This window comes from Acartia tonsa, chromosome 8 (assembly GCF_053477335.1).
Source record: "Acartia tonsa isolate MP-2025a chromosome 8, ASM5347733v1, whole genome shotgun sequence".
NCBI classification, from domain to species: Eukaryota; Metazoa; Arthropoda; class Copepoda; order Calanoida; family Acartiidae; genus Acartia; species Acartia tonsa.
The window spans coordinates 52,085,977-52,111,730 of NC_137267.1; the positions used below are offsets into that span (position 1 = coordinate 52,085,977).

At 33.4% G+C, this 25,754-nt stretch overlaps 1 protein-coding gene and 4 non-coding genes across 5 annotated transcripts; 3 read left to right on the forward strand and 2 right to left on the reverse strand.

Annotated features, from left to right (window-relative positions):
- The first annotated feature begins 7,399 nt into the window (after window positions 1-7,399).
- LOC145325709 (uncharacterized) lies at window positions 7,400-9,523 on the forward strand. Its single transcript, XM_080168662.1, has 2 exons — window positions 7,400-7,574; window positions 8,218-9,523. The coding sequence occupies exons 1-2, from the start codon at window positions 7,479-7,481 to the stop codon at window positions 9,379-9,381; spliced, it is 1,260 nt and encodes a 419-aa protein (XP_080024788.1). The 5' UTR covers window positions 7,400-7,478; the 3' UTR covers window positions 9,382-9,523.
- Window positions 9,524-12,271: 2,748 nt separating this feature from the next.
- On the forward strand, window positions 12,272-12,353 carry TRNAS-CGA (transfer RNA serine (anticodon CGA)). Its single transcript has one exon. It is a non-coding gene; the product is annotated as a tRNA-Ser (tRNA).
- Window positions 12,354-18,673: 6,320 nt separating this feature from the next.
- On the forward strand, window positions 18,674-18,746 carry TRNAR-UCG (transfer RNA arginine (anticodon UCG)). Its single transcript has one exon. It is a non-coding gene; the product is annotated as a tRNA-Arg (tRNA).
- A 1,498-nt stretch (window positions 18,747-20,244) lies between these two features.
- TRNAS-CGA (transfer RNA serine (anticodon CGA)) lies at window positions 20,245-20,326 on the reverse strand. Its single transcript has one exon. It is a non-coding gene; the product is annotated as a tRNA-Ser (tRNA).
- Window positions 20,327-20,523: 197 nt separating this feature from the next.
- Window positions 20,524-20,596, reverse strand: TRNAR-UCG (transfer RNA arginine (anticodon UCG)). The gene has a single exon. It is a non-coding gene; the product is annotated as a tRNA-Arg (tRNA).
- Between the last annotated feature and the right edge of the window lie 5,158 nt (window positions 20,597-25,754).

A 25,754-nucleotide genomic window follows, 5' to 3' on the forward strand; every position in this document is an offset into this window, starting at 1 on the left:
AATTACTAAATTATATTTTATTGTATTTTCTCCCCAAAAAAACTGGATTTTTAAATCAATATAAAAATTAAGCCTTCCGTAACTTGTTTTACCTTTATACTTAAACCTTATTTTATAAGGATTTTCTACTAAAAGAGTATGACACCAAAATCCAGTCTGCTCATCTTGAAGAATCATCTGTGATCTAAAATTATTTTTAATATTTGTATCATGTTTTGTACATTCATAGTGCAACCAGAGTAACCTGAAGAGATGAGAATTAATTTCCGTTCCATATTCAAAAATCCTATTCCATGTTGCAGATGTTTCATTCCAAATATCAATAAACTGAACTAGATCTGGTAGTTTGTAGCCTCTCATTTCAGTCCAATATGCTTCACTTGAGTTAGAATATAGTCCAAAAGTATTTTTTTCATATTTACATTCTAAATAAGAATTAATATCAGCTTCAATATTTTAAAGGTCATTTTATTTACATTAATTGACTGAGTAATAAAAATCATACCATTGTCATAATCGTAATAGTTGAAGTAGTTAGAAAAGAAAAGTTTTGGTTCGGTGCAATCTGAGAAATAGACTTGTTTACAAATAGACCATTGTAACGGTGGTAGTTCAGTAATGGGTACCATCTTACTAGTAACTGTTGCAGGATTGGAGATGTACTTCTCAGTGCATAATCCTCCATAGTACAAAGTTGATGATATACAACAGATTTTAACTCCAACTCTAAATATTAAGTCTTCAAATGTACTACCATGAGAAATTTTGTATAAAAAGAAATTTTCCTTAAAAATTAAAGTATTGTGTGATTATCTATCTGAAAAAATTAGATACACAATACACATATTAATAAAGCTTGCTTGATACACTCACCAAGGCAAACTATGATCAAATAAAACCTATTCTAGTTTATGCGTCGTAAATATGGTAATCACATGATTTCCTTTCCAATATTGATTGACTATTTGAGTTTTCAACAAGGATTACAAAATCTAGAAGAAGCGGAGCTCATAAATTTAAAATAATGATTTTTAGTAGACTAGCTGGTTAGTAGAATTTTAACGGCAAATTCGGCAAAATAAAGTTAGATTATAAATATATTTTTAGCTATCTATCTATAATACAAAGTAGAACAATGTCTGTCTGTCTGTCTGTCCGTCCGTCCGTCTGTCCCTTACTATCTCGGTAACCACTGAACATATCGAATTCTACTCTTCAGGGTATATACCTATTACCTATTGGTCCTGTGGTGGTTTTAAGCTATTTTCTGGGGGGAGGTATGAAACCCCCAACATCCCAAAAATGAAAAATAACCCCCCCCCAAAAAAAAAAAAATTCTGGTGCTGCCCATAAATTGTGGGCTCAATACCCAAATTTTTAAAAAAAAATTTTAAATATACCTCATGGGTCAAAGCCCCTAGTCTTTAGTTTTAATAATTAACAAGAAAACAGATTTCCCTCTAGAAGTTTTGCTACAGACTGACAATGTCAAACTTTGTCTAATAAAATGGATTTTTTATTTCTTGGATCTTACACCAGAATATCACGTACTCTAATAAACTTAAACTCGTAGCTGGCTCAAATAAAGTCATCCTTATCCACCCCTTTTACCCCATCACCTCCTTAAACGAACTGACCAATAAGTTATGTCTATATTAGAAACCTAAATTGGTGACAATTTTTTCCTGTTATAATATTCTCGTATATTCTACATTATAATAGCTGTGGTGTAAATCACATTTGCTCCAAAACGTTACAGGGAGACAGACAAAATGTGTTAAGAGAGTAGCTTCCCTAACCTAAAAATGAAAGTTTGCCCTTTTCCTGCATCACAAATTTGTCTAAAATTTTGTTAAGACTTACAATTAATGTTCTGCCTATTAAGTTCTGACACTCTACAAAAGTTATTGTTCGTTTGTTCTTATGATTTTAGAACTTCGCTTTTTTGGTTGTTGTCATCCTTGTTATAAAATGTGGCTGGTAAAAATTATGTTTTATAGATATTGATTTTAGATTTAATTTTTTTATTGGATTTTTCCATAGCCATAATTTGTTGTTGTTAAAGTACCAATAGGCCTTAAATATAAACTTATTAATGAACTGTTAGGTTCTTTCCTTAAAGATGCTCTTGAAACGCTGACCCCCACAGCTATTATTTTTCACTAAATTAAAATGAGATGGATGGGGGGCCAGTATTTCGTATGACTAACCCATGCAGTGGGCAACAACCCTGCGGGGCCTTTACCTGCGCTGATATAACCCTGTGGGGCTACCCATTACCCAATATAAACTGACCCTAAGTAAATCCAAATTACAATCAACCCCCCCCCCCCCCACCTAATTTTAATCCGTTTCAAAATAAGGAAGGGGAATTTGGGTACTCAACATTCAGTTTGAGAGAATACGCCAAAATTATTATTCAATTAAGAAATGACGCGTTAGAAAATACCAGAAGCGCCTTAACAAGACCCAACCATCCACTGTAAGTATTTAGTTACAGAAATTGGAAGGGTTTCTCGTGGGAGGGTGAAGCTACCCTTTACTAAATTCATTGCTTATACTCCAAATGTTGATAAACAAGGATGACAACATCCATAAAAGCGAAGCACTGAAACGGTAGGACAAACGGACATTAACACTTGTATAGTATCTGAACTGAAAAATCGGAACATAAATGTATAAATGTCGAATCAAAATTGTAGGTAAATTTGTTGAAAAACTGCTTAAAAACAGGATAATGTTTATGGACATACTTACATTTTTGGACTTGATTATAGAGTTGCTTCGCTTATAATATTGTTCTTTGTTGTCCCAGGAATCAATATACCAAAAATCAGATCAAACGGATAATTAAAACACTTGAAAATATATTGTTAAAAAAGTAGAAAAATCAACATGTTTAAAATGGACGTACGGACATTCTGGTAATGATTATAGAGTTGCTACGCTTTCTAAATCGTACCCAACTACTACAGGAATCATCATGCAAAGTTTGAAATCGATAGGACAATTCTAACATGCCTAAATTAACGAATAAAAGCTATCTATCTCGGACGGACGGACGGACGGACGTACGGACGGACGGACGGACCGACCCTAATTATAGAAAAGCTTCGCTTTTAAAAATAGTCCAGGGGTTAGCAAAATCTTTCATTACCAACAGGGAAAAAGCATATCATAGTTATTTCTCGCATCGTATTATAAACGGCTTTCCGCGGATATAGAATGTACAATTATAAGATTAAAATTTTTTTAGCCCCGAGGTGCCAAAGGCACCTGCTAAAAAAACTAGTTTTAATCTTATGATTGTACATTTTATATTCGTAGAAAGCTGGAAATAATACGATTCTAGACATAGTTTTTTCGTATGGATAAAAACCGGTTCCTATCCACCGGATTCGAATGAATACGAGAAAAACTTTTACACATTTCAAAAATATTCATGACACTATCAATTGTAATAGATTTTGTCCTTTTCTTTGTGGTGCCTTGTGAGCACAGAACCTCCCCTTCAACTTATTAAATCATTACTAAAATTTCGTAGCTTATGATCCCCCACCTTAAGGGCACCTACAGGCCACTAGGGGCATATCCGCTTGTCCTGAAATAAAAGTAACAGGATCTGTGTCTGCTTTTCATAGATCCAGTAAGGTTTATATTATAACTATCTTGGGGGAGTGTAACACCTTCCCAAGAGAAATTCATTTAAAGAATATTAAAATAAAAAATAAAGGTTCTAAAATATTAAAATTCAGCGTCAACATTGTGACTTCCAATTTTGTTCAACTTTTGTGGAACATCAAAGAAAAAAGTTTTACAAGACTTTTTTATAATCAGTCATTTATAGTTAAATTTTAAATTTTCTACCAATGAATTTACATTCTTGGCTTTTATTAGGTAGTTTATTATCAGTAAAACAAGGAACATAATATCTCCGAAGTCGAAAAAATATTGTAATACAAGGCTTTATCAGGGATCTAAAGGGATAAGACAATGGCCGATAAATTAATGTACATTCGTAATGGTGATACACAAATTACCCATTCTGTAGACTACAATTAGTGGTTGAAAAATGTTAAAACTCAACTTAAAAACCAACCAATAAAATTCAGTAAAAATTCCCATAATTATAAAGCCAATGAATAAGAAAACGTTATTATAAAACTTTGAGGACTAATAAACAGCCCACTATCTCCTCACTCCCTGCATATATAGTTAAATTTAAATTTTAATACAAATGAATTTTCATTTTTGGCTTTTATTTTCAGGTTTTAGAAAAACAAGAAACAAATACACAGGGAGGAGACATTAGGCTGTTACTTGCACTAGTCCCCAAAGTTTTACAATAACGTTTTCTTAGTCGTTAGTTTAACAACTTTGGGGACTTTTATTGAATTTTGATTGGTTGGTTTTATAAGTTGAGTATCCAAACGTATGAACCACTTATTGTAATCTACAGAAGGGTTAGTTATGTGTATCATCATTGGGGATGTACATTAATTTATCGGCCATTGTCTTATCCCTTCAGATGTACAAGACTTTAAACAATACATATCATGGTACCCCAAATATTAAGTAGTTGTTGTCCTTATATAAAAGTAACATGATATCTGTGTGTATGTTTGTCTTTCTTTCTGTAAATAAGGATCTCGCCAACAGCTTAAATCTTATTACATTTATTAGGGGCTTATTACATTTCGCCCCTAGCCTCTAGGGGCTTTGCCCCAAGAGGTTTGATCAAACTAATTTTTTCTTGTTTTAGATTTTAAAGAAAATAAAAAAAAATTAGGGGAGGGGATTTTTTTTGGGGTGGGGGCCGGGGGGCGTTGGTAGTCGACCCATCTTTTTAAATTTTAGTTTTAAAAAGAAAACTTTTTTTTTTGGGGGTGGTGTTTTTCATTTTTGGGGGGGGGGGTTAAGGGAGTCACACCCCCCAAGAAAATAGTTAAAAACCTTCCCGGGACCTGACAAGCTACCCTGTAAAGGAGAACCCGATCGGTTTAGCGGTTAGCGAGATCCTTCACTACAAACAAAGAGACAGATGGACAGAAAGCCAGACAGACACCATTATACTTTGTATTATACAAGATTTACACACTAGAATAGATTAAAGTGAAAATTTCTAGAAATATGAATATGAATAACTGCACTTCCTTCTAGTCTTTCTAACTTTTAGACAACTGTGTTTAGTTAAAACTGTAAAAAATAAAAGAGCTTGATAAGTAAAATTGAATTTTTGTTTGTTGTAAAAGATCTCACTATTGGAATAGTCTTTTTATCAATGTCTTTATTATTAATTAATGAATAAGCCCCTAGAAGCCTTTTGAGGTTTTTAATTTTAATGGCTTACAAAATTGACTTACAGCTATGTTTAGACTTATGAATATGCATTGAAATTCTTCTTATTCAGTTTTGTCACTCTAATAGTATTAATGTTCGTTTGTCCTTCAATTTTATGGATGTTGTCATCCTTGTTTCTTAAAAATTGTATTATTTTACGAACATATCTCCGAAGGTAAACTAGGCTAAAACTAAACTTTGATAAAATACATTTCACAAAATTTTCTTAAAATATTTGCATCTCAAAAGACGTGTCTTGTTATATTTTAGATAGAATGAGCTGTTCCTTAAATAATTGAAAATTATAGCAGAAATATGTGTTACTATAATTATTACTAGCGGCTATGCCCCCTAGAAGCCTCTAGGGGCACTTAAGGTAGGATGGGGGGAAATCGACCTCATCCCATTTTAAATTTGAGTTTCAAAGGAGAAAAAAATATTTTTTTGGGGGGAGGGGGGTTGATGACATTTTCCCCAAAAATAGTTTAAAACCTTCCCAGGACCTATAAGAAGCTTCACTTTAAAGGAGAACAATATCGGTTCAGCGGTTAGCGAGATGCTTCGGGACAGACAAAAAACGCTTACTACTTTATATAATAGGATTACACCAGAAAAGTATTTGCTAAAACATTAAATTTTTGTTAGTCTTGCACAATTATAGGTCTTTCTGACAAAGGTCGTATGATAACAGTTTTTTTTTGTAATTGCTGTAAGAAGGAAAGTTTTTTTGGGTTCCTGTGTTGGTTTTCAGATTTAACTCTTGGGATTGTAGCGTAACACTAAGCGCATTCGCTTGTGTTTGGAAAGGTTCAAATTTTGATCCAACACCGCGTCATAACTAAAGATGTTAAAAAGGGTTCCTCCTGGCAAGGACATGCAAGCTTTTTTTATTTGGGGGGGGGGGTTAATTCTTATTTGGCGGTGGGGTAAAATGGCGAGCAAAGCGCACAGAAAATGTTTTAACCCTTCATCCCTAAACCCCCGCCCACCCCTAAATAAAATAGCTTGGACGTCTTTGCTAGTAGGAACCATTTTAATTTTAAATTTTTCATAAATTCGATTTTTTGGTGGGGGGGGGGGGATAATTGCCACTTCCCCTCCCCCCTTACTAGTGCTATTTCAGGTGCGAAACATAAATATAGTATAGACCTTAAACCTTTCTTGGGCCTATGAGAAGCTTGTCTCCAATATTTAAATTCAATAATTGTAACAAAACTAATCAAATTTCGGGCGGAAGTTTTTTTTTATCAAAAAAAATCAATTATTATTGAAAAGTTTCTTTATCATTTATCAATTAGTAATTGTCTGATACAGACAATGGGTAAAATAACTTTTTCACATTTGGTTAAATTTGTTTTAAATGTTGCCTTACCCTTTTCTGATGTTGTATCAGATATCCTGTTTACCTACAATGCATACCAAAGAGAAGACATCAATTACTTTCGAACATCAGGAAACTAAATTTGCTTAAAATTAGAATAAATAAAACCCCTTAAAGATTTTTTTTCTCGGTTTAATGATTAATTTGATACTGTAGCACAATATATATCCAATCGTTGGAAAGTTAAGGGTTTAATTGTTGACCACGCCATAACTGAAGACAGAAGCAGTTTATCTACTGATTATTGAAATATTTATAACATTAACCCTGACTAGTTAACACTTACAGGCAAAGTCCATGTGATCAAAGGGTCATTTGTCTGCAATAGTTGGGATGTAACCTTACCTACCTCTTAAGGGGCGGGATTCTCCTATGTTTTTTTAAGTGAGAGAATTCAACTAGATTCAACTAGAGAATCCAGAGCATCCTCTGCTTGTAATGGGATGTGATACTCTAGCACCCAAGGATATTAGGTTAAGTAACATCCAACAGACACCAACCATTTGATTGCACGACATTTGGCTGAGAAGTCCTTACTGTACATTGTAATGATTTGCTCCTGTTTATGGGCCAAGGCATTTCCCATTTTCTAATTAATTATGTCGTGCACCTCATATAGCAGTAGTAGGAAACATTTTTCAATATGACTGATTTAAAGCAAATATATTTGAAATTAGTGATCATATTGTGTCTGCCAGTGGTTTTCAACATCTGGAAAATATGGCTGAATGGATCCTGGGGGGTGAAAAGCTTGCTCATGGCACTTTTCAATCAACTCTACATACCGTGGTTGGGGTTAAAAACAATTTGGAATCCTGATGAGAGACTAGTCAAAGAGTTGTGGAACTTAAAGGTAGATACTGTGTTGTTAATTGTTTCTTAAAATATGACAAGAAGGTTATTTCCTTCCAAAGTGAAACCTAAATCAGTCTATCCTTATAATAAAATAACAGGAAGTCTGTTTGTTTGTCTGTACCAAAGGATCTCGCTAACCGCTGAACCGATCGGGTTCTCCTTTACAGGGTAGCTTTTCATAGGTCTTGGGAGGGTTTATAACTATTTTAGGGTAGGGTACCACCAACCTCCTAAGATAAATCGCCCCTACAAAAAATAACCCCCTCCCCCAAAAAAAAAAAATTCTTATTACCTTAAACTTAGACTACCTAAAAACAGAAATAAAATCGTGAAACAGAGGATTTGAATAGATACACTAACTTATCAATAATACTATCTAAAATTATTTACTTTTATAGCAATAATAACAGTATGAAAGACAGTTAGCTTGGTAGTACCTTTTCTAACAATATCTTTACTGTGACTTTTAAACTTTACTGTGATTTGTGTTAAATCATGAATGTAAGATCAGTAATCACCATATGTTAATACAATAAAAATGAAAATAATAACCAATAAGAAATTTGCGTTTTCTACTGTCTTAAATAGTTGCTCTAAGACCCAAGAAAACAATTAATGATGAGAAATTTTATAATTTCTAGATAGAAGAAGTAAGTGGGGAAAGTGTTTTCCAAGCACATCTACAGCTCTTTGTACTTCTCGTTGAAGGATTACCTACTGATAATCTCACTCTGCGTGGATGGGTATCACCTCTACCAAATTCTGTCATAAGTATTGGTAGCCTAGCATTGTCTCTCTTCAGTGTGATCTATAATCTTTCAAGTTATAACCTATTCAGATTACACGACAAAGAACCCGGAAAGATCAAAGTCTTTCTTTTCAATTTTCTTTATACCTCAACAACTTTCCTCATGCCATTGGTTCTCATGACATCTGTGACTGTTATGGAAGATGAAGAACAGTACAACAATAACAGTTCTTCTATCATAAATAGTTTAGATGATGACAGCAAAGCTTTTTTATATTGTGGTGTCTGCTATATCATTACAGTTCTACTTTTTGCAATTGCTGTACTTCACATGTCCCACAGAGCTCTTACCAACATATCTAGAGGTAACAGTCTATGTCATAACTGTTGTCAGGGAATTAATCCGATTGAATACTTTAAGAGTATGAAGGAGATCATCAAGAGTGGTAAACTCGAAGCTAATATGTTGGTTAACCCTTTAAATTTTCTCTTTTCTGAATTTGCAGTAAAATTCACACTATCAGATATTGTGAACATGAGGAAGCTATCTGCTCTTGTCTGTTTGATTTTGGCTTGCATGAACTTTGTTTGCAGCTTCGGTATTGAGGATGAAATAAATCCAAAACTAAATGAAACCAGTATATTTGATGAACCAAAGAATTTTGAAAGCGTAGAAATTTCAAACAACATGCTAGTTGAGGACCTGGAAAGAAATTATAAGATGGATGATTTCACTATTGATTTTAATTTTTTCAGTGAAGATGTATTTGGAACTGGTAAACCTAATAATTCTTCTTCCAATGCTGAACATAAAACCACCTACATTCCTGTATTGGATGAACTTTCAGAAGATGATATACTAAGATTAAGACGAACAAAATTATTTGCCAGAGTATGTTTTTTCATTAGCTCAGCAACATTGGTGTTTATAGCTTTAGAATGGCTGATGTGTATCTTCTGTACCCCCATGACAAAAATATATATATTCATTTTTGACATAAAAGAAGAGTCTACCAATGATGCTGAAATGAGAAATGAATCATCTACCACAGTTTGAATGTGTGCATCAATTCCATACTGTGACTTCTGAGTCTGCAGTAAACTTCCTGTTAAAAAAATGTCTGATTGATCAATTCAACTACTGTCTGATTCAATAATCTACCTACTGTCTAATTCACAATCCAATTACTGGCTGATTCACCAATCCTACTACAATTTGATTCACTAATCCAACTACTGTCTGATTCACTGATCCAACTACTGTCTGATTCACTGATCCAACTACTGTCTTATTCACTAATCAAATTACTGTCTGTTTTACCAATCCACCTACAATTTGATTTACCAATCCAACTGCTGTCTGATTTACCAATCCAACCACCATTCTGATTCACCAATCCAACTACTGTCTGATTCACCATCCAACTACTGTCTGTTTCAACAATCGAATTACTGTCTGATTCACTAATCAAATTACTGTCTGTTTTACCAACCCACCTACAATTTGATTCACCAATCCAACTACTGTCTGATTCACTAATCCAACTACTGTCTGATTCACTAATCCAACTACTGTCTGTTTTACAAATCCAACTACTATCTGATTCACTAATCAAATTACTTTAGTTTTACCAATCCACCTACAATTTTTATTCAACAATCCAACTATCGTCTGATTCATGAATCCAACTACTGTCTGATTCATGAATCCAACTACTGTCTAGTTCATGAATCCAACTACAGTCTAGTTCATCAATCCAACTACTGTCTAGTTCATCAATCCAACTACTGTCTAGTTCATCAATCCAACTACTGTCTAGTTCATCAATTCAACTACTGTCTAGTTCATGCATCCAACTACTGTCTGATTCATCAATCTAACAACTGTCTAGTTCATCAATCCAACTACTGTCTAGTTCATCAATCCAACTACTGTATGATTCACTGATCCAACTGATTCACCAATCCAACTATTTCTGATTCATCAGATTTGTTCATCACCCAGCAACTACTCTAAAGCTCACTGTGTATGTCATGAATTGTTTCATATGGATATTCTGTTTGGAAAATAATCTCAGTTGTTTTATTACAGATAGATGTTTTTTAGTTTTGTTGAAATATCACTGAACAATATGTATACACTCTTTCCCAAATTTTTTTCTTCCTTTTGCTTGTCTAATCTTCTTACTTTGAGCTTTGCTACTCATGTACATTGTCATATTGTTTCTTTACAGCTCTTTTATAATTCTTATTTTTTAGTGACAGGTCTTTTTTAACATTACAAAAAAAATTATTTATTTCTCATAGAACATTGTTAGCTTAATCATGCCTTAATATGATTAATGAAAATCAAATTTTATATCAAATTTATCTGTATTTATATTTTTATAAAACTTTGTGATGATTGATTGAATAATATAATGAGTATAATAAAATTTGTATTGGTTTTCATTCAACTTAAATTCAGCTGAATTTTGTTGTGTGTGATGGTTTGCCTGCCTACTAATTAGCAGCATATTTTTAGGGATCTGAAGGGATAAAACAATGGCCGATTAAATGATGTACATTATGATGGTGATACTCAAAATTACCCCTTCTTTTGATTGCAGTTAGTGGTTGAAACGTTTGGAAACTCAACTTAATGAACCCACAAATCAAAATTACCTTAAAGTCCCCAAAATTGAGCCAACAAATAAGAAAATGTTATTCTCATATTCATTCGAATCCGGTGGACAGGAACCGGTTCTCATCCATACGAAAAAACTATGTCTTGCATCATATTATATCCAGCTTTCTTTGAATATAAAAATGTACAATCATAAGATTAAAACCAGTTTTTTAGCCCATGCCTTCGGCACCTTGGGGCAAAAAAAACTGGTTTTAATCTTGTAATTGTACATTCTATATCCGCGGAAAGCTGTTTATAATACGATGCGAGAAATAACTATTATAAACTTTGGGGATTAATGTCCCCTTCTACCCTGGTATGTTTAACTTTGTATATCATTAAATCTCACTAACCTCTTAACATTTTTCTTTACAGTGAAGCTTGTCATAGTTCCAGAGAAAGTTTAGATACCAATTTTTTACTATCTAGTGGATAGTACCCAGGAATAAGGTATAACCAACAAACGAAAAAATCTAAAATAATATTTGGGGGGCAAATGGAGAGGTCGTCAATTTTACGATGTGTTGCCCCTCAACGACAGCTGAAAAAAGGTATAGGTTTCGTGATTTTTTTCCGAATTATTTTCGTTATTGGTAGAGACTGGATAGTACCTATTACAACGAATGTCTAACACTTTTTAACATGGAAAATATTTAAAATGTCAGCCTACAAATTATGATAGTTTAAATTTACCTATACTGTAAAGGATTTATTATTACTTGGATCTTACACCAGATGTTTATGTTCTTTAATAATCTGAAACTTTCAGCAGACTAAAACAACGATTTCCCCATTCCACCCCATTCCACCCCCTTAACTCCATTACTCCCCTCCTACTGGATGGACGAACTGACCAATAAATAAGTTCCATCTTGGCAAGCTAAATTGACGACAATTTTAACCCTGTCATAATATCTATGTATATTCTTTTAACAAATATTTAACCTTTAAAAAATATTTTAAAATGTCGTCGTACAAATAATTGCTCAAAAAAACTTGCTGCTTCAATTTAAATATTTTTTGCTCAAATCATTATCCCAGATTAGTTGCGGTTTTGCTTTTTATGGCTTCGCCTCTCTTGAAATATTTTAAGATATCTTTAGATAATATTATGGAGTATTTAGATTAGGAAGGTTTTGCGTTTTTCTTATTAGCGGTTAGCGAGATCTATAGCTACAGATAGACATTCTGTAAAACTTTTATATAAGAATTATTATACTTATATTTGTTGTCAGTACTATTCTATTATATTTAAGTAAAAAAGAAACTTAAATATCTTGCAGTCGTGGCCGAGTGGTTAAGGCGTCTGACTCGAAATCAGATGGGGTCTCCCCGCGCAGGTTCGAATCCTGCCGGCTGCGAAATAATTTTTATAGTTGTCCATTGATACGAGAATAAAAAGCATTACTTGTTGTTTCAAGGTATACGACAATGGATATAAAAGTTAATTTAAAATTCAAAAGAAACAATTTAAGAGTTTCGAGGTTGCGTGAAGTTTTATAATTGACGTTTCGAGGTTTCGTGAGTTAATATTGCATCTTATTATAGACAGCTTTCCTCGGTTATTAAAATGAAATATTATAAGATCATAACTATAGTTTTGTTAGCCTAAGGTTTTAATATTATTTATTTTTTATTTATATATTTTTTTTATAAATTGTCTGTAATACAATGCTATACATGATTTTTATAGCCAACGGATATTTTAAGTACCGAAGCAATACTGGAAAATGTTTTTTAAACAAATAATCCTTGTTGATAAGCTAGGAGCGAAGCCAATAGAATATAAAAATTATAAGAATGTTTTTAGCCTCTTTACAAAAAATGACATAAATAAAGCAGAAAATTGATAAATAAAAAGAGTTATTTCGAGCGTGAAAGGACTCGAACCTGCAAACCCCTGATCTGAAGTCCGGTGCCTTATTCATTAAGTCACACAACCCTCAGTATCAAATAAAGAATAAAATCATATTAATAGTAGGGTTGGGCCGGATATCCGGTGTGGCCGGATATCCGGCCGGATATCCGGTCATTTTCAACATCCGGCCGGATACCGGATATTGAAACTATCCGGCCGGATATCCGGCAATATAATCTTTTATATTTTACAACAAAAATCTCTGGTTTTTTTTAATCTTCAATGGCTTTAATTTTCTTATTAGAAGAACAATTTTTTCTGAATATGTTTATGTTTATGTAAATTTTATATTAGAAATCTCAAAACATAAATTTTGGCGGTGGCAGCAGTACTTGGCAGCTGCCAGCTGCAAACCGACGGTTGGCAGGTAAACGGCAACAGATTTTATGAAATTGTAATATGTCATGAAGATATATAAAAAAGCCTTAGTTTAAAATTTGAAATCTTCAAGTAAAAATTTGCGGTCACAGGAACCGTTTAAAGATATCTGGAGACCTGGAGGTTCAGGATTTGCAGGATTATACCTGAAACCTGAAATCGACTTGAACACCTATATTACATATGAGGATGTACGACTATAGGATATTTTAGTATTAGATAACATGAAATGCTTTGTTTAAGTAAAAAAATATTTTTACTTTTTACCTAAATGACCTTACCAGATCTGCTGTGCCAGGAAGGAGGTATTAAAAATTTCAACTCTCAGTTATGTTCTTTTATACACAGAAAATGGGATAGAAAAAAATCAGAGGGGGGGGGAGACATTCAACGCCACCTCCCCGCCAATCCTCCAACCGTTAGAGATTGATATTACAGATTGAGAGTAGTAATAGTTAATTAGATTTACTTACTAAGCTTTTTTTGTCTGTAGCAAAGGATCTTGCTAACTGCTGAACTGATATGGTTCTCCTTTAGAGTGAAGCTTCTTATAAGTCCCAGGGTGGTTTTAGGCTGTTTAATTTTTATAAAAAAAAGTCGTTCTAAGGTTTTAAGTTATTTTTCTGCACTTTCATGTCCCTTCTAATATATGTATATCCCTAGATACTAGGGACGCAGACACTAGTATAATATAAAACACCAGTTTTTGAAGAAATTTTTTTGCGGGAATAGTCCCTTTCGTGGCAACGCCCATTAAGGAGCAATTATTCGTATTTTCACAGTAGCGTATCTCCTATTTCTAGCCCCTCGCGGGGGACTCTAACCTTGCGGGGCCAATTGCCTTACCCTGCGGGGAAATCATCTTATCAAATATAACCTAACCTAACCTAAAATAACCTATTAAAAGCAATTTAAAAAATAAAATGAATCGCCCCTTAAGGTGCGTTGCCACGAAAGGGACTATATCCTTTTTTGATACTTTAATATGTAGTAATTTGGCCGGTTATCCGGCCGGATATCCGGTAATTTGGCCGGATAACCGGATATTTGCCGGATATCCGGCGTTGGCCGGATATCCGGCCGGATACCGGATATCCGGCATTTGAAATTAGCCGGGTATCCGGTATCCGGCCAAAAAAATATCCGGCCCAACCCTAAAATTTAATAGCCAGCGGAAAAGTTAGGAGCATAATTGTTTTTTGAGTATACAAGAATCTTAAATCATTCTATATTCGTATTTATACACTTAAAGGGAGGGTGGGGATATTTGACTGTAAATCACACTGGTACCCAAAGTTTTATAACCACGTTTTCTTGTTCATTGGCACGAAATCTTTTAATATTCAATTTTGATTGATTTATTTCGGCCAAGTTTTGTCCAAACTTTTAATTCAATAACTTTAATGTACAGAAAAAGTAATTTTGTTTATCATTATTATAAATCTGCATTAATTTATTATCTATTGTCTTATCCCTCAAGATCCCTGCAAATCTAGTCATTATTTGAAGCTATCCCATAAAATCAGTCGACATTCAGACATACTGTTACTTTCATGTAAGGATAAAAAATACTTGACTATTTTATCACATATGTTATACATGGAAGTTATGACAGGAGCTTTGGAACTCCTTTATTGGTTAGTTCGTTCATCCAGTAGGAGGGAAGGGTATGGGGTAGAGGTGGTTGGAAGGGTAAAACCGTTATATTAGCCTGCTGAACGTTTTAATTCATTATAGAACATGACAACCTGGTGCAAGATCCTAATAATAATATATCCATTAGCTTTTGAACTAGCCAGTGGCGTACGCAGGGTTCTACCAGGAGGATGGGCGAAGGGGTCAACTTCTAATAGGGGCAATGGATGTGCCCTCACCCAAAATAGTTATAAACCTTCCCTGGACCTATTGGAAACATGTATTTAATTGTTTAGTGGTTTGTGAGATCTTAAGTTACAGACAGACAGACAGTCTCATCCTGTTACTTTAAACAAGGATAACACTTTCCTGAACCTATAGGAAGCAGTTAACGAGATCATATGCTACAGACAGACATACATTAAATTACTATTGTATTAAGGTTACATAAAAATGCAACAAATTATCTGTAAACTAATTTCTAATATAAAATCTTTGTAATCAAAAATAATACATTTTATTCATTTCACAATACATACAAAAATATAATTTTTAAGAAATATCTATTAAAGATTTTTAAAATTATTATCACTTAAATGTTTAATACTTAAGCTCAGGTCATCTTTTTTCACTAATGATCTTTTATTAGCTTATAGCTTTTCTTTCAATTTTTCCACTTTATTTTTCACTTAAGATTTAAAACTAAATATTATCACTTAATTGTATAAGACCTAGCTTAAGTTCTATTTTTTTACTTATAATTTTATATAACCATAAAGTTTTTATATTGATTTAATGTTCCATGATATTGATAGTGTTACTCCTCTTGCAAAGTTTCTTCAAGATTCTCAGCCTCCATGTAGATAAAGAGAGGATCCTCATCAAGAGTTTCTTCTTCTTCTATCACCTCAACCTCTAGTTTGATATTACCTTCACCACAATCAACAAAAATTGTAGAAGTAGAAGGTAAAACTGTATTCTTAGATTTTAGCTTCTTGAGATGTCCAGCTGATTTATTATGTCTTGACAGTTCTGAATCAGAGTAATAAGATTTCTGGCATAATTCACAAGAGTATGGCTTCTCACCAGTATGGATCATCTTATGAACAGTTAACTTGCTTAGTTGTTTAAAAGCTTTATGACATGTATCACAAGAGTATAGCTTTTCCCCTGCATGGATCCTCTTGTGGCGAGTTAGGTCACCTTGTTGTTTGAAAGCCTTTTCACATGTATAACAAGAGTATGGCTTCTCACCAGCATGGATCCTCTTATGGACAGTTAAGTCACCACTTGTACGGAAAGCTTTTTCACATGTTTCACAAAAGTATGGCTTCTCACCTGTATGGACCCTCTAGTGGCGAGTTAAACTACTTTGATCGGAGAAAGTTTTTTCACATGTTTTACATGAGTAAGGCTTTTCTCCTGTATGGGTCCTCTTATGTACAATTAATATACTTTTTCGTGAGAAAGCTTTTTCACATGTATCACAAGAGTATGGCTTCTCTCCTGTATGAATTCTCACATGTATATTTAAGTTGCTTTTCGTAGAGAATTCCTTGCTACAGATATGACACTGGTTCATGATGGATTCTTAATTGTTCTCACACCTGGAATACAAAATATCTAACATAAGACCTGTGTGGAAATTTTTTTTTGCCTTTTAGGTAAAGCTATTCCATATGTATGGAAACCATCTTCTTACATTCATATCTTATCTAGTATAGCTATGTAGGGTGTATCCTTCACTATGTAGGTAAAATTATTCCAGAAGTACTCTATGAAAACTCTCTCCTTACATCCATATCTTTTTTAGTATAGCTACTCTATATGTAGGGTGTGTCCGTCACTATGTAGGTAAAATTATTCCAGATGTACTCTGTGGAAACTATCTTCTTACATCCATATCTTATTTAGTATAGCTACTCTAAATATATGTAGGGTGTGTCCGTCAATATGTAGGTAAAATTATTCCAGATGTACTCTATGAAAACTATCTCCTCACATCCATATCTTATTTAGTATAGCTACTCTATATGTACGGTGTGTCCATCACTATGTAGGTAAAATTATTCCAGATGTACTCTATGAAAACTATTTCCTTACATCCATATCTTATTTAGTAAAGCTACTCTATTTGTAGGGTGTGTCCGTCACTATGTAGGTAAAATTATTCCAGATATACTCTATGAAAACTCTCTCCTTACATCCATATCTTATTTAGTATAGTTACTCTATATGTAGAGTGTGTCCGTCACTATGTAGGTAAAATTATTATAGATGTATTCTATAAAATCTCTCTTATGATAACAATTATAGTTAGTTTTTAAAATGTTATTGTTTTCTTGCTGCGCTACTTATGATCAAACTTATCCTTGTTCATGATAAAGACTAACTCACTTTTTTCTGAACTGAAATCAACAATGATTGATTGGTTTCTTTTTTTATTTCTAATGGCTTCACTTTGAAATCTTATTTCATTTTTTTTGTCTGAAAATAAATAAGTTATTTTTTTTACAAACAGCAAAACATTTACATTTAAGATTTAAGATGAACTGAAATTTAATTTCCGAATGTGTACACAGTTTCCTCGGTGTTTCATCATCCTATCTCAATATTTACCACTAGCTAAAAAAGTTTCTAACTTCAAAAAAAAAAAAATTTTTGAATGTATACTGTATAAATCATTTAAACATTCTTTTGATTTTTGAAGTTTTTTAGCTAGTAGTAAATATTGAGATGGGATGAGGAAACTGTGTACACATTAAGAAATTAAATTTCAGTTCATCAGATTTAGAGAAAGAATTTTAAAATTTTAGGAAATATTCTTGAATAATATGGTTTGTATAAATAATTGAATAATAAAGTATGGCTTCGAACCCGATTGATATCCGCTGGAATAAAACCGGTTCTCAGCTATACTGAAAAATCATGTATAACATTGTATTACAGACAATTTACAACGATTCTGTGGACCTTTGGCCGCTCAAGGCTAACAAAACTGGTATTAATATTATGATTTTTATTTTAATATTCATAGAAAGCATGCTATACTTTGATACGATACATGATTTTTTAGTATGGCCTACAACCGGTTCTAAACCAGCGGATATCAATCTGTTGCAAAGCCATACTGGAATACATAATTAATTACACATTAATAATAAGCAATAACATTACTTTACTTTAATTTTAACTTTTTAAATAAACTTTTGCACTTTTCTGAAAGATGCTAACAATAAAATATTTTTACAAAAAAAATTCGTTGATTTTTTAGAAATATTTTCGTGGATTTTTTGCAAAAATAATAAATTTTTAATATAAAAACTAGTCTTTTACAACAGCATTCTTTAGCAGAGGTCTAAAGGGATAAGACACAACCGAAAAATTGGTGTACATCCCCAATGATGATACACAAAATTACCCCTTTTGAAGATTAAAATTAGTGGTTGATACGTTTGAACATTCACCTAAATGAAAGAAAAAATTATAATTCATTGAAGTCCCCAAAGTTGTGAAGCCAACGAAAAAGAAAACTTTATTATAAAGCTTTGTAATAAACAGCCCATTGTCCCCTCTCAGTCAGGGAGGGGGAGACAATCATTTGTTCCCAAAGTTTTATAGTCAAGCTATATTGATCTGGGGATCAAAAACTTTGGGTACTTTTACTGCATTTTAATTGGTTAGTTAAAAACTGTTTTAAATGTCCAAACTTTTCATTTTTATTTTTATATTTCCTTTCAAATTAAGAATGGGCGTGTGGCCTAATGGATAAGGCACCAGACTTCGGATCTGGGGATTGCAGGTTCGAGTCCTGTCACGCTCGAAAAGTAATCTTTGTATATTTAATTTGAATATTTTATTATCTCAATTAAAGTCCGAATAATATCCGTGAAGAAAAAACATATCTAGAAAATATATGACAACGCTTAATGGATATATTATTACTTGGATATTGCATAAGATTTTTATATTCTCTAATAAAGAGAAACTTGCAGTAGGCTAAAATAACGATTCTCCCCTTCAGCCCCCTTTGACCTATCCACTCCCCTCCTACTGGATGAACAAACTAACCAATACATGAGTTCCATCTTAGCAAGCTAAATTGACCACACTTTTTCTCTTGTCATAATATCCACGTATATATCACATCCAACTAAATCTGTAATATATTTACTAGGAATCAGGGATCTAAAGGGATAAGACAATAGCTGATAAATTAATGTACATCCTCAATGATGATACACCAATTTAGGCCTTATGTAGATTACTATTAGTGGTTGAAACGTTTAGAATCAACCAGTCAAATTTAATAATAAGATTAAGTTGCCAAGACAATGCCCGTTATTAAAGAGCTTTGGGGACTAGTGTAATGAACAACCTAATGTACCTCTATCCGATAAAATGAGTATATCCCCAACGATGATATACAAAATTCCCTCTTCTGCAGATTACAATTATTAGTTTAGACGTTTGGACACTCAACTTAATGAATCAAGCATGAAATTTCAAGTCCCCAAAGTTGTTAAGCCAACGAATAAGAATACGTTATTATAAAACATTGGGGACTAATGCAATTAACAGCCCATTGTACCCTTACTGATTAAAACTTAAATCTATACCTCAATTAATACAACCATTCTACCATTAAACATAAAAAATTTCTATTTAATGTTGAAATTCGTATTTTAATTATAACAAAACCTCTTAATATACAGGGAGGGAGGGGACATTGGGCTGTTTGTTGTACTTGTCCCCAAAGTTTTACAATAACGATTTATAATACATTGCTTTAACAACTTTGGGGACTTTTATTGAATTTTGATTGGTATGTTCAAATGAGTGTCCAAACTTTTCAACCACTAATTGTAATCTACAGAATGGATAAATTTATGTATAATCATTGGGGATGTACATCAATTTGTCGGCCATTGTCTTATCCCTTTAGATCCCTGATTCTATCCATACGTTTGTAAGTCTATCCGTCAGAATTGTTCAAATATTGCCGCGCTAATAAGATTATTTGGATTAGACTATTTATCAGGGAAGGAAGGGGACATTGGGTTGTTTATTACACTAGTCCCTAAGTTTTTATAATATCCTTTTCTCATTGACGGGCTTAACAATTTCGAGGACTTTCATGAATTTTGTTTGGCTGGTTCATGAAGTTAGGGTCCAAACGTTCCAACCACTAATTGTAATCTACAAAAGGAATAAATTTATGTATAATAATTGTGTAGGCCATTGTCTTATCCCTTTAGATCCCTGCTATTTATTAAAAATTTTAAAATCATTTTTTCTATTATTGAAACTAAAAATTATTTCGCAGCCGGCAGGATTCGAACCTGCGCGGGGAGACCCCATCTGATTTCGAGTCAGACGCCTTAACCACTCGGCCACGACTGCTCGGTGAATATATTGTCTTATTTAATATTCCAAGCTAAAACCCTTGAATTTAAATTTGGACTAATTTTCAGTATTTAATATCCAGTAGATTTGAATCTTTTTTTGACTAAGCCATACAGAAAAATCATATATCTTATCGTATACGAAAACACAAATGCACAAAAGGCTGTCAACAAACATTCATAGAAAATAAATTTCGAGCGTGACAGGACTCGAACCTGCAATCCCCAGATCCGAAGTCTGGTGCCTTATCCATTAGGCCACACACCCCTCGATATGAATAAACGAATACATTTTATTGACTAGCGCAAAAGTTTGAGGCATAACAGTTTAATTAATAGTTATTGATTATGGAGATGCTTCACTTATAACATTGTACATTTTGGTTATAGGAATCAGTATTTTAAAAACCAGATGAATAGGATGATTATGACATACAAAACTTAGCATGTTTTAATGCACGTACGGGCTTTCTTTTAGCGATTATAGAGTTGCTATGCTTTCTAAATCGTACCTATAGAAATCACCATACAAAGTTTGAAATCGATAGTACAATTCTAACCAGTTTAAATCAACTTAAAGAGCTAACTGTCCGTGACGGACGTTCGGACGAAACGACCCTAATTATAGAAAAGCTTAGTTTTAAAAAATGTACTAGCTTACTAGTACGGTGATTCTATAAATGTTATCATCCTTGTTATTGTTAAACTCTTATCCCCAACTGGGCAATATAATCATTTAACCAGGGATGGAAATGGCAATTTGGCTGTTTATTACACTAGTCCCCAAAGTTTTCTTATTTGTTGACTTGGGGACTTTTATTTAAATATGATTGGTTGGTCTATATGGTTGAGGGTACAAACGTTTCAACCACTAATTATAATCTGCAAAAGGAGTAATTTTGTGTATCATCATTGGGAATGTATATTAATTTATCGTCCATTGTCTTATACCTTTAGATCCCTGGGCTAATATAATCATTTAACCCCAAATAATTAACCCAGCATGGGGGCTATGGGTTCTAATCCTAGCCCCGGGCAAAATTTGGTTTGCCCTGGGCTAGAGAGATGGGTTATCAGTTATCATGCGATTTATTGACTTCTGTCAACGATAACTGACCACAAATCAATAACTTTCATGCTGTGATAATCTTTTAATCCCTTTTGTGTTATCAATAAAAATGGGCGTTGACTTACAATGGATATAAGATTTACGTGGATGTATTGACACGGGAAAATGTGTCGTTAATTTAGCATACCAATATGGACCTTATTAATTGGTCAGTTCTTTCATCCATTAGGAGGGAAGGGGATTGGGGTAAAGTGTGTTTATCCAGCTACGCGTATCACTTTATCAAAGTACATGAACATCTGGTGCAACATCCATGTATTAATATATCGATTGGGGGGGAGGGGCATTTGTGGTCAAAACTCAGCATGATAACAATAAAAGTAAACACTAATTACCCCTCTCTTATCTTGAGAAATCTGAACCCAATTGTCATGATAACCCGATAACATGATAACTGACCATAATTTATGGCTCCCCTGCTGGGTTTGTTTGCCCTCAAGGAATGTTATTTGAGAGCATTTAGTAGGTATAATGGATATATTTTTGCTTGGATGCTACACCAGATTTTTTAAAACTCCAATAAAGTGAAACTAACAGGGGGCTAAATGGCGATACCCCCAAACCCTCCCATCCTACTGGATGAACAAACTGATATTTTTTTAGTTCCACGTTAAAAAGCTCATTTGGAGGAAATTTTCCCCTGTCATAATATCCATTTATATTATATATCCATTGTAGTTATCCATTAACAAATTATGATAACAATGGGCTGCTTCCTACTTATCTTGATTTAAATCTGACCCCTGTCAAGTTAAAACCGCAATTGATAACCCTTTCCACCCCAACGATAACTTGTACCCTTAGGCTATACAGTTATTGCCTCGGGGTTATTTGTTATTTGAAACCGGCAATTATAACACCAATTATGATAACAATGGGCATATCTAATGTGAAATCTGACTTATGTCAGCTGAAAAGCTCAAAATTCAACCTCTTGCTGTGCAATAACCATGATGAATAACCAAAGTTATCGGATACTAGTAATTATAACACCTTCCAATTATGATAACAATGCTTAATAATGCATATCTAATTCAAAATCTGACTTCTGTCATCTAAAAACATAATTTAAACTCCTTGCTGTGCAATAACCATGATGAATAACCAAAGTTATCGGATACTAGTAATTATAACACCTTCCAATTATGATAACAATGTGCATATCTAATGTGAAATCTGACTTCTGTCAACTTAAAAGCTCAAAATTCAACCTCTTGCTGTGCAATAACCATGATGAATAACTCAAGTTATCGGAAAGGGGTAATTATATCACCTTCCAATTATGATAACAATGGGCATATCTAATGTAAAATCTGACTTCTGTCAACTTAAAACCACATTATTTGATATAAAGCCCCTACTGTGTTAATCCGTATCTGCGGGCTATTTAACCCTATCCTGGGGCTATTTAACCCTATCCTTAGGCTATTTAACCCTTGCTTGAGGCTATATATTTGAATTTACTGACCATGTAATCCAAAACCAATGTCATTGTAATAAATTTTATTAAGTTGACACAATCAAAACCACAAATCTTTGTCACGCCTATAAAATTTTAGTTTTACAATAGTAATTATAACACCTCTTACAACACAATACCCTTATCTGATTGAAAATTTGACTTATGTCAATTCTATAAAATTGATAACCCTTTCTCAATTCATACCCTGAGGGCAAATTTAAACAGCCTTAGGGCAGTTATTGGACCATTGTTATCTTAACCCTGTAATTAACTGACCACAGATTAAAACGCCCACTTTTATTGTGATGCTATTGTTGGTAGGGGTTAATCCTTTAATTAACCCTGCAGGGGCATTGTAAACTTTTATTAGGGGGAGGGGCAATAAAGTTTTAATTATTACCCTCTACCCCTATAATTAAACTATTAACCCTGCATGGCGTCTCATTAATATTCATAAATTTAATAAGCATCATAAAATATTTAAATTTAATCCCTTTGGGGCATTTAAAATAACCCCGAGAGTTTAAATTTTTAAGGGGGAGGGGTGTAGTTAACCCTATTATCCTGCTGGGAATTAAATTATCTCAGCTTGAAATACAATTATCTTTGAGAAATATTTAAAATCCTGCATGACCAATTATGATAATTCTTTATCTGATTGGTAAATTGAAATATTTTCCCTCAGGGATCTAAAGGGATAAGACGATGGCCGATAAATTGATGTACATCCACTATGATGATACACAAATTACCCCTTCTGTAGATTACGAATAGTAGTTGAAACGTTTGGCACTCAACCTAATGAACCAACCAATCCAAATACAACAAAAGTCTCCAAAGTAATTAACCCAACATTAGTATAAAACTTTGGGAGCTCGTGTAATTAACAGTCCAATGTCCCCTCCCTACCTGGGTAAAATTAAAACATTACTCCCTCCTACTTATCTATTCAAGCCTTTGGTTATTTCTTAAAAATATTTAAACAAGTTATGGGGGGGGGGGAGGGCGGAATTTTTACATTTTATTATTCATTGTAGCAAGATCAGGGAGGGAGGGGACATTGGGCTGTTAAATACACTGGTACTCAAAGTTTTATAATATTATGATCCTTATGCGTTGGCTAAGAAACTTTCGATACTGAATTTTGATTGTCAACCAATAATAAAATCTACAGAAGAGGCAATCTTGTTAATTATCATTGGAAATGTATATCAATTTATTGTCTATTGTCTTATCCCTCAAGATACCTGAGAACGTTAAGTGATATGAGCGAAACAAACTGAAATTTCATCATAAATGAAATTCTTCAACAAGAACCAAATTGTGCAAAGTTACCATTCCTTTCATAAAAGATTATATAGACACGCTTTAAAAAAAACTGATATTAAGCTTCCTGAAAAAGTAAAATTAAGACAGGAAAACGATATAATAAACTTTATTGCATTTTGGTTTTCAGAGTTGCTACGGTTAGGAAAACATAGTACAAGTTAGAAAATAATGTGCATTAATGTACATATATTTTCTATTTGATTGATAAATTTTTCCCGCCCCGTTTGAGTAATCTGAAGGGACAAACATATATTGAACAGAATAGCACCGCAGAATTCCGATGTATTTGTTGGGGCTTCCTGCAAGGATTAGGCATAATGAAAATACCCTTCCCCCCTTATTTTCAATATATCTCGGAGTTTCTGTAGGCAACTATTTTTCTAACCAATTTGTAAATAAATCTTGCTTGTTTAACCCTAGGCAGGTAAGCTCTATCTCTACAGGATATACTTTAAATTAACCCTCCCCCTCCACCTTCCAATTTATTTACCTTCATTATTATTGGAAAAGAGATATTTTTTTGCAATTTTATTTACATATTTTAATATTAATGATTATTTTGAGGGGGAAGGAAGTACAAGATTATTTTTTCTCCATTCATAGCAATATCTGACAATTTTTTGAATTACTCAAGTTTAAACCTTTTATTATTCCACACCCAAATATACAATATTCAAAAAGATTAAAATCTTAGAGTATTCTAATCCCAATCCTTGACAAGCTGCTTGCAATAAAACCTCACTACCCCCCCCTCCCCCCCGCCAAACCCCACTATTGAGGCTACACTAAACGATATATTATTACTTGGATGTTGCACCAAATTTTCTTGTACTCTAATAAAGCGATACTTTTCAGCTGGCTAAAATAATGATAACCCCATCCCCTCCTACTGGAAGAACGATCTGACCAGTAAATAAGGTTCATATATGCAACCTAAATTGATGACAAAATTTTACCTGTCTATATATCCACATTTCTAAATCCTTTAACACCCAACCGCTTAAATTATTTACGCTTGAGTTAGCTTTGTTTATTTAACCTTTAACCCTAACTCCGCGGGAAGTAACCATATCGAATTTCACATTTAGCCTAGGGGCAAATTTTTTGTGCCTGAGGCACAGATTAACGTTACTCTAGTAGGAAGAACAATAGAAAGAGAGAGTGGGCGTAGTTTAATCCTATATGATTGATCACCATGTTATATGTCATCAATGCCAGGGATCTAAAGGGATAAGACAATGGCAGATAAACTGATGTACATCACCAATATTGATACACAAAAATTTCACCTTCTGGAGTTTGCAATTAGTGAAATGTTTGTGCACTCAACCTAATGAACCATCAAATCAAAATTTACTAAAGTCCCCAAAGTTGTTAAGCCAATGAATAAGAAAACGTTATTATAAAACTTTTGGGACTAATAATAAACAGATCAATGTTCCCTACCTCCCTGAAGATAAGCTTAAGTAGGGTAGCAATAAAGAGACAAAGAGGGCGGGTTTAATC